Source organism: Diachasma alloeum, unplaced genomic scaffold (genome assembly GCF_001412515.2).
Source record: "Diachasma alloeum isolate Michigan unplaced genomic scaffold, Dall2.0 Dall_scaffold_00855, whole genome shotgun sequence".
Classification (NCBI taxonomy): domain Eukaryota; kingdom Metazoa; phylum Arthropoda; class Insecta; order Hymenoptera; family Braconidae; genus Diachasma; species Diachasma alloeum.
Window position 1 is genome coordinate 110,364 of NW_021680976.1, and position 10,453 is coordinate 120,816.

Consider the following 10,453-nt stretch of genomic DNA (forward strand, 5'->3'; position numbering starts at 1 on the left):
CCCCCCCCCCCCGGATATCACAATCCCCCGTTTTGCAAAATTCCCGCTCAAAAATTCAAAAATTTTTCCAGATTTTAGAAAATTATTTTTTTGCTAAAATCAAGTATATTGTGGTTTATAATTAATCCCAATTCTAGTCCTTAATTTTAAACGATTTTCTTCTAAAACTTATTTCTAAAGCTAATCCACTTCTGTTCTCTGTGCATCTGTAATTTTTTTCATATTCTACAAAGGTATTTACATATATTTGTTAAGGAATTAATATAATTATCAAATTATTGCACAGACCGGGAGTGGAATTCTCAGTACAATGAATTTCACAATGCTAATAGTTGGTTTTACCACACGAGTGACTACTACCGCCACCATCGGAACCAATCTGAACTACATGCTGCATGACATGATTTTAGGGGTCCCACCAGCCACTGTTTGCCCTTCTTCCCTCTATTCTACATGACACTATATAACGTAAGACACCGTTGGCAATTCCTGCATGCGAAAGTGAGAATTCGAGTTGCGCTGAAAACTCGATGGTTTGAGTGTGACCGTTTTCGTTGAGAAGATAATGGGGACGCGAAAAATGTGTATGCCAGTTCGTTGCTATGTGCATATCTTCTCAAATATTGAACGGATTACATTAATAATTGTATCAGTGGAAAGCGAATTACTGATTTATATTGTGTAACTAAGGACAGTTTTCGTCTAAGCGGGCGCATTTTTTATTAATTGATGGAAAATCAGTTGAGGGTAGTAGAAGGGGAAGTTGCGTCGTGTATAGACACTCGGGAGCTCCCGTCATTTTGTTGTGAGGTTATTAGGCCCGACTTGGCCGATACGCTACCGCGTATCTCGATCTAACAGTCTCCAACTGTACAGAAATCACTGAATCGAATTTCTTTGTTCCAGCAATGGTTTGTACAATAGGGGAGGAAGTTCATCGAAGCTATTTTGTTCTCATTCCGCTCCATAAAAATGATTTGTACAAAAATTTCTCTATCTTCGTTAAATTCCGAGATATTTTTGGAAAACTAATATTTTGGGAGGACTAAATCTTGTTTTTGTTTCCATTTTGCCTCCGAATTCTTCAGAGAACCAACATTAAAACCATGTGTTGATTAGGAAATTTTCTGAATTTAGGATGACCAAATGACCTTTTGAAACTTTGTTTATGAGTTATCCATATCAAAATACATAAATCCATTAAAAACAATTTTTTTTCTCGACAACCTGAGAAAATTCCCCACAAAACCTATTGGTTCAATCTTTTTATTATTTTTAGTAACTTGTAATTAGAATTGAAAGAAAAAAGTTTAACAAAATGAAAAAAAACTTAAAATTTTGCCACAATTTTTAACTTCCCGACCCGAAGGCAGGAAGTTATTGTAACGACCCCGAAAATCGAATTTGGAATTTCCATGATTTCTCCACATTTCTCGGCCTCTCGAATCATCCTGAAACTTTTTTGGAGACATGTCTGTATGTATGTGCGTGTGTGTGTGTGTGTGTGTGTATGTACGTATGTGACCAAAATTTTGTCCAACGATATCTTCTGCACAAATGAAGCAATTCGAATTTTTTTTTTTAATCGATGCGTTTTAATATAGCTTAGAACTGATTAGATTATGAGATCGATCGCCTTAGCGGCTTGTCAGTTATTCGCATAAAATATGTAAAAAAATGACGATTTCTTGCAAATTCAATGATTTCATCCGGAGCAATGATGTTATTCGAATTTTTGTTATTGAAATCAATGCGTGATGATGTAACTCGGGGGTGATCAGTGTATGAAGAAGATCGTCTCAGCGGTTGGTTAGTTATTCGCATAAAACATGTAGAAAATGACGATTTCGTGAAAATTCAATGATTCTATCCGAGGAAATCTTATCATTGTCATTTTTTATTTTTATTTCAATCGATGCGTGTTCATGTAACTTAGGAGTGATCAGTGTATGAAGGCGACCGTGTCAGTGGTTTATTAGTTATTCGTATGAAATATGTGTGAAAATTACAAAAATTCAAAGATTTTATGCCGAGCAATGATGTGATTATCTTTTTTTCAATCTATGAGTGTTAAAAAACGTCGAACCGATGAGTATATGAGGACGATTGCCTCAGCAGTTTCTTAGTTATTTGCATAAAACATATGAAGGAATGACAATCTCTTCAAAATTCATTGCATTCACCTAGAAAAATTATTTCATTCGCATTTTTTTTCCTCCATGGTAAGTCGAATTCGTCCCCAACCACCAAGAATTGGAAATTCGATTTTTAACTTCCCGACGCGAAGGGAGGAAGTTATTGTAATGACCCCGAAAATGGACTGTGGAATTTCGATGATTTCTCCACATTTCTCGACCTCCGGGATCATCCTGATACATTTTTGATGACATGTCTGTATGTGTGTGTGTATGTGTGTTTTTTTTCCGGTTTATGATTGGAAAAATGCTTTTTACGCACTAACACACTCCAGACTGATGGTATAAGGAGGATGGTATTAGTGTCCGAATCGGTCAGGTCTAGATGGTACCGACCAGGAGCACCATGGTTTCCACGTATTTGCTGGCGAATGTGCAACCTNTTTTCTGGTTCATGATTGGAAAAATGCTTTTTACGCACTAACACACTCCAGACTGATGGTATGAGTAGTGTAGTGTTCGAATCGGTCAGGTCTAGATGGTAGCGACCACGAGCACCATGGTTTCCATGTATTTGCTGGCGAATGTGCAACTCCTACGGACTAAAAAACCAAACATGACACCAGTAATCTTTGACCTTTTCTTTCCCTCGCGGCACCACCGTTAGGTATTACTTCACGAGGGAGGTCTCAGCTGTTTGCTCTTCCTCTTTTCAAACTAATGTACGTCCTTNAACCAAACATGACACCAGTAATCTTTGACCTTTTCTTTCCCTCGCGGCACCACCGTTAGGTATTACTTCACGAGGGAGGTCTCAGCTGTTTGCTCTTCCTCTTTTCAACCTAATGTACGTCCTTCTAGCCTACTAAGATGTTGGGTGTAAGTAGGAGGTTCCAGTAGGTTCTCCATCTGTGTTGCAGCCTTACGCTCGCGTTCCTCTTTTCTGAGCTCTTTTATGACTTCAGCCGCAAAGTGACTCGTTGCGTCCCAAGCTGCCTGCTATGATAGTAAAAGATCTATCAGGTTTTCAGGCAGTACTTCCATCCTCAGTGCAGACATCTAGATATGCCTGATCTCGCTGAAACGCAGGCATGCGGAGAACATATGCTTCGCATCTTCATCCACTTCTGGGCAAGTTGGACATTTCGAGGAATCTTCATGTTTGAATTTATGAAGATACGCCCTAAAGCATCCGTGCTGCGAAAGCATCTGCGTCAGGTAGTAGTTCACGTCTCCGTGGCTGCGATTCAGCCAGACATCCACCTTTGGGATCAGGCGGTAAGTCCCTTGGTGGAGTTGTCCCACTTCAGCTGCCATCGCCTCAGGCTGTTTCGCCTCTCTTCAGACGTCAACTCCTCGAGACTCAGCGCTTCGGATCTCTTACGCTTATACAGGGCTTTCCGCTCCTCAGCCAGTACTTCTATTGGCAACAGTCCTGCGATGACACACGCTGCATTCTCAGAAACCGTCCGGTATGCACTTGCGACTCTAAGGGCACTGAGTCGATAGACTGGTGCGATCTTACGTCGCGCTTCCTGCAGCTGGAGTACATCCCCCCAAATGGGAATAGCATATGTGAGCACCGAAGTTATCACTGAAGCCAACAGTGCTTTTCTTCTCTGCTTGGGTCCCCCGATATTGGGCATGAGGAGTGATAAGGTGGATCTAACGCCAGACGCCTTGGTACCCACTTGTTCCGCTTGTTGCTTGAAGTTGAGTCGTGCATCTATCATTACCCCCAGGTATCGGATGAATGGCTGGGAGGTAATTTCACAAGACCCGACTCGCAGCGTGATCGTCTCGATTTTTTTGCTGCTATTGATCAATACGGCTTCTGTCTTGTGCTCCGCAATGTTTAGGTCTACTGAGTCCATCCATTTACGGATCGTCCCAGTCGTTGTATTGAACACACGGTTTGCCTGCTCCAGGTATTTCCCAACAATGACTACGGCCACATCATCTGCAAATGCAACGAGCTTAGTCCCTTGTGGCAATTTCAGCTTCAGCAGCCCATCGTACATAATGTTCCATAGTAGAGGACCCAGCACTGAGCCTTGAGGCACTCCCCCTGTAACTTCATACTGCTTGGGACCACACTCCGTGTCATACTTGGGGACCCTTCCGGTGAAATAGCTGTCAACCATCCTCTGCAAGTAACCTGGTATGTTCAGCTCTACAAGAGCCTTCATAATGCAGTCCCACCTGCTGAGTTGAAGCCATTCTTGATATCCAGTGTTACTACTAAGCAGTACTCCTTCGTGCCATTGAGCCATCTTTCCCCTGCAATCGCTTTCTTGGCGGTACCGATGACAAGGTTGATGGCACCTAAGGTTGATCAACCTTTCCAAAAACCATATTGATTCCCGCCTAATAGGGGTTCAACCGCGGCTTCTATCCTTTGGTGGACGATACGCTCGAGAATCTTGCCAGCGGTATCGAGCATACAGAGGGGACGATATGATGAGGGGTCGTCTGGTGGTTTGTTCCCTTTTGGGAGCAGTACTAGCCTCTGGTGCTTCCACGTGGCTGGGAAGGTGCCCTCTGTCAGGCATTCGTTGTACACTTCCAGGAACAGCGCCGGCATCGCGTGGATAGCTGATTTCAGAGCGATGTTTGGGATTCCATCCAGACCAGGAACTTTGGTGTTACCCACTCTGTTACAGGCTTCCATCCGCTCTTCCTTGGTGATTCGTGGAGCCATCATCCCATCTCACTCGCCAGTTTGGTGTAGTTCTGGTTGTTGTGGGAACAGCACCGTGACGATTTCTATCAACAGTCCAGGACACGTTGGTGACAGCATTGGTTGACTTTTGAAGCGCATCATCACAACCTTATATGGTCTGCCCCATGGGTCATGTTCCACCTCAGCAAGTAGCTCACCCCAAGCTTGCTTTTTACTGCACTTGATTGCTTTGCTGAGTTGACGGCGTGCCTTCTTATACCTCATCCTCAGTTCTTCCGAGTTCGGCTTCCTCCGGCCACGCTGTTCCAATCTCCTGGCTCTATTACACTCCTTCCGTAGGATGGCAATAGTTTCATTCCACCAATATACCGGTGGATGCTGGTTTGTGGTCCGCTTCCTGGCTATGGTGGCATTGCATGCTTCTGTCACTCTCTTCATGATGTTGTGTGCCTTCTCAGTAGCATTGTTTCCGCTAATCGGGTGATTATCCAGTGCTGCTGAGAAAGTGCTCGAATCGAAGGTGCTCACTCTCCAGCCAATACAGTTGGTCTTTTTAGGCCTTAAGGCGACTCTCTTGCGAGTACATGTCTCCCAGATTATCGCACGGTGGTCGCTGGCAGTGTAGATATCAGATACTCTCCATGAGTAGTTCCTTTTTGCAAGGTTGCTACTCACGAAGGTAAGGTCCACAATTGAGCTGTTCTGTCCCCTCACGAAGGTTGATTCATCGCCACTATTCAGCAGAACCACGTCCAACGATGATATGGCTTCCAGTAAAGCTTGTCCTCTGGCGTTCGTCTTCTTACTCCCCCAATCGACTGCCCAGGCGCTAAAGTCACCGGCTATTGCCACGGGGAAGTGGTGTTTCGCATCCTCGGTCAGTCTATCTAGGAAGTCCGTGAACTCATCAAAGGAAAGACTTGGCGGGGCGTAGCAGCTGTAGTAATGAATTCCATCAACCTTAGCCTTTATGAAGCCCTCTTGTTTGCTATTTCTGGTGATGCTCTGAAAAGAACGATTCCCACAAACTGAGATTACAGCCTTCCCACTAGCGTCGGTTATCCAGCATTGAGTGTCAAGATGTTGATATGGCTCCGAGATCATGACGAGGTCAAGTTTCAGCTCCCGCACCGTTTGCGTGAGCAGATCGTGTGCGTCCTCACAGTGATTGAGGTTGAGATGTAACACCTTGCACTTTCCCCTCCTATGATCGCCTTTTGCTGGTGAGCTTCTGGAGTGCTCCTTGTAGGCTGGGCATCTACTGCTACCAGCGAAATGGGCACAATTATTCATATTGCCATTTTCAGTGCAAAGGGCGCACACAGGATCCTTCTGGCTTTCATTGGCTTGGTGGCCGTTCTCTGAACACCTCACGCAGACCTTAGATCGGTCAACTGCGCTTGGACACCTGGTGGCGCGATGTACGTAGTGCCAGCGCTTGAAGCACTTGACCAGTTTCTGCACTCTTCGGATACGGCAGTTCACCCAGCTGATCTTGATCTTCCTATGATCATCCTCCCCCACGATTTTCTTCACGGCAGCTGCCGTGAGTGTCAGCGAGGCAGTTTGGGTTCCTCCATATGCCATACGTAAGGATTTGACAATCTCAGAGCCTATTTTATGCTCCTCATCTACTACTTTACGTAGGGCTTCAAGAACGTCCTCCTTTTCCATCTCCAGATCGAGGTCTTTGATCTCGAGATCTTCCAACGGCTCCTTACTCAGTATTTCAGCCTACTCTCCAAGGAGGTCAACAATGGCTGATCGTAACTGGGAGCCCTCAACGGTCGTCTTCTTGCTCAAGATGATCAGCATGTCTCCTGTTGTTGTACGTCTGATCTTCTCGACGCATTCACTGGCCTTCTCGCAGGCGCTGTCCTTCTGAACCCGCCTAAGGATTTCTGCATATTTCTCCTTTTCTTTTGGGCGAATGATCAGCGCTTTCGGCCTGACCGCCAACTTTTTCTGAGTCTGCTGCGGGTTCGGGTTTCCCCGTAGCGACTTTGAAGTCGGGTCACCTTTCTTCCTTCTTCGCTTCCACTTCTGCCAGTCTTGGTCTTCTCTGGCCTTATCCTCGTTGGACCTATCTTGTTTGGTCTTGCCCTTGGTTTGCTTGTCCTTGGCAAGCTCCTTTAAGAAACAATCATTCCTCTTCGACTCCTTCTTCGGGTACGGTGTCGTGACGCGTTTGGGTGGACTCGGAGTCTTCTCTTGCTTGGACCTTTTGAGCGAATCGGAATACGTTCCTGGCGATTCCCGATTTCTCTTCTTTTTGTCCACAGTGCTTTGAAGAACCTGCTCTTGGGACGTCTTTTGGGATCCTGCATCCGCCACCATCTCTTTTGGTATGGCTTCATGCGTCGATCTGAGACGCTTAGCAGAAGCCTGGATACTTCTTGCAAGCCGGCGAATACCTTCATTGATGGTTCGCCTAGACTTGTCTGTTACCTGTGGCCATCCCATGTCTGCTTGTGCTCCATTCTTCCATTTGGAGCACTGAGCTCCGTCCCCTGGTGGGTCTGAGACCCTGCTTCACTTGATGCATGAAACGTCAAGTGCTCCACCTTTAATGAATGTGATGATTAGCTCCTCCTATAATCCATGGAGCCGGCATCCGAACTGATAGCGGGATTCTCCTTGTTAAGGCTACCCGCATGGGAACTTTCAATTTTTTCATCACTCATCATTTTTGTACTAGCTGTTATCGGGAGCCTGACCCGGGGGTGTTTTAGGGAGCCCACCCTGCACACCGCTTTTAGAGTTAAGTTTCTCGGAAGGTATTGGTTTGCGCCGACGTATTTTATTTAGTCGATACCCTATATTCTGAACGGCAGTTCAGAATATCGAGCATTCCCCTATCCACCACCTGGGGACGCGCCACGTTACAGGACCTTCCAACCTGCGAAAACTCTCGGAGGGTAAAGGCGTTCCTCGCCGAAAGGATCCGTGGCGTGTGTGTGTGTGTGTGTGTACGTATGTGACCAAAATTTTGTCCAACGATATCTCCTGAAAGAATAAAGCGATTGATTTTTTTCTTCCTTTAAACGATGCGTGTTCATATAACTTAGAACTCATTAATTTATTAAAATAATTGACTCAGCGGTCTTTTATTGATCCGCATACAACTTGCAAAAAAATGCCAAAAAGCGTTAATTTCATAAAAATTCGACCATTTTACCTAAGGTAACGATGGGATTTAAATTAAATTTGTGTAATTGATTCGTCTTCATATAACTTGATTCTCATTGGATTTTGAGTGAAATCGCCTCAGTGGTTGTCGAGTTTTTCAAATAAAACTTTCGAAGTTTGCAATTAAAAAAAAGGGAAAGTTTTAGAGTGGGTTAACTTTGAAGTTGCAAATTTTTAAGTGGATCAGCTTCGGAGTTGAGACAATTTTGAAGTGGGTCAAGTAAAGTGGGTTTAACTCAAACTTGATGGAAATTTGAGTTAAGTTAAATTGCCAATGCGTTCTTTGCGAAATCACCCTAAGGGTATTGCCACAATGGATGCAACGCTAAACACATGCAATGCATGCAATAACTATCCAACTGTTCTCCGAATATTTCTGACATTGACTAGTGTTGCGTATAGCGTGCACTGCATTCACTGTGGTATGACCCCAGCGTCTATTAAATCTGCGAAGAAACTTTCCTTCTATGGGTATTTCCTCGGGGGAACGTGAGAAAAAGATTGAATAGATAGATAATAAAAAAATGAATGAAAGAAAAAACAAATGGTCAAGAAGTCATTGGTGCGACCCGTAATGGGTCACACCCAATTCCACCAACCCCTACCGCTCATACCCCAAAGAGGGAGCGCGCAAAGCGCGCGACCAGGCGTCATTTTTCATATACAAAATTGGCGGATTAACACGTGTATGTTTTCTCTGAAATTCTTTCATGACTTTTTATTCGAATATAGATTTAAATGAACTCTATCTATTACCATGAATTCAAATTTAATTTGTTATATAGTTTCAAAAAATTTCATATTGTTCCAAAAAAGTTTTTTCAAGGATCACCTGAAGTATCATCATTGAAACAAATTTTTTAATGGCTTGAAGAATTGATGTCAATAGTCTATTGATTCCATCAGAATATGGTGGAAATTATACCCTTCACAGTTGAGTTTCAATGTATTGATGCTTTCTTTAAATCTTTTTTTTAAGGTTACTAAACTTTATTTCTGACCCTCGTCACCCGTATTTTTGGTATCTATTTTTTACCCCCATTTTTGTTCTCTGTGACGCTTATTTCTGACACTTATTTCTGATGCTTATTTTTTATGTTCATTTCTGACCTTTAGGACCTCTAGTTTTAACTCTTCTTCCTGGCTCTTATTTTTAACCATCACATCTGACCTTTGTAACCTTGATTACTGACCTAGTTTTCTGACCCTTGATTTTGACCTTTATTTAGGATACTCACGTGTTCTCCACTAATTATGCCCGCCCGGACTTGGACAATTGAATGTCGTTGACATCTTATACGATCATTGTCATTGTTATTGTACGATCATTGTCGGTCACAGATGAGTTTACTATTGATATAATCTCATCTGTAACAATGATCGTCCCTACTAGCATTGCTCACGTCAAGTACAAGCTATGAGTCAATAACCCGCAACAAACTCATAGGTTCTCAATGCACGTTAGGGATCCCTGACCAAATTTCTACTCAATACATTACTGATTTGTTAGCAACAATAATTATACTCATTAACGAAAAATGATATTATTTGTTTGTTTCAGTATCCAAAGCTGAAATTTCCGGCAATATGGAGTTGTACATTAAGAGCGGAAGTGACATAAACCTCACTTGCACAGTACTTCAGACACCCGAGCCACCATCTTTCATCTACTGGTAAGTTTGATTGGCTCTATCGAACGGATCTCCTTTCCCCCATATTCCGCCCTTTCCGCAAGTTTGAAAGCATTTTCCGAATCACTGGGAATCATTATTATCTCAAAAAACTATTTTCTACTGCAAATGAAAATTTCCAGAATTGACCATTGAGAAATTCGTTCATAATGAAATTGAAAGGGAAAACAATTTTTCATCAGTCTAGTTACATGTTCTGTATCATCTGGAAGAATTTCAATTAGAAAGTAGAGAATCAAACGTTATTCTTTTAAAGGTACAGAGGTGATCACGTCATAAATTACAGTCAACGTGGTGGTATAAGCGTTGTAACGGAGAAACAAACCAGGACTTCACGTTTGTTAATATCACGAGCCCTCCCAGCTGACTCTGGGAATTATACCTGTGCACCGTCAACAGCTGAATCCGCGAGTGTTCTGGTGCACGTGCTTAATGGTGAGTGAATTTCCACGGTCAGTTATTCTTATTTTATCCATCTTCCTTCGTTTACTCATTTCAATCCAATTTTCACCCGACGTTTCTCAATTGAACTGACAATTCCAACTCCCTATCTACGTGATCTCTTGACCCCCTAAAGAATCCGATTATAATAGATTGACGAGACAATTGTTTCGAAAATGTCTTTTTATGGTTTTTCCCTGCAAAAATATATATGGGAACGAAACACTACATAAAATTTTCAACATGAAAGAGTCCATGTAGGTTTTTACAATACTTTGCGCCAACTTTTTCTAGATAATATCGCCGCAATAAAT

The 10,453-nt window shown here is 43.0% G+C and overlaps 1 protein-coding gene across 1 annotated transcript in view; it reads left to right on the forward strand.

The window, feature by feature from the left end:
• The window catches only part of LOC107044964, a gene marked incomplete at its 3' end in the record, with an annotated part of 65,470 nt that extends 55,337 nt beyond the window's left edge, over positions 1-10,133 (forward strand). The window contains exons 3-4 of the mRNA XM_029126581.1: positions 9,569-9,680; positions 9,955-10,133. Coding sequence (XP_028982414.1) covers positions 9,569-9,680; positions 9,955-10,133 — 291 coding nt within the window. The remainder of the gene's footprint in view (positions 1-9,568; positions 9,681-9,954) is intronic.
• Positions 10,134-10,453: the final 320 nt, after the last annotated feature.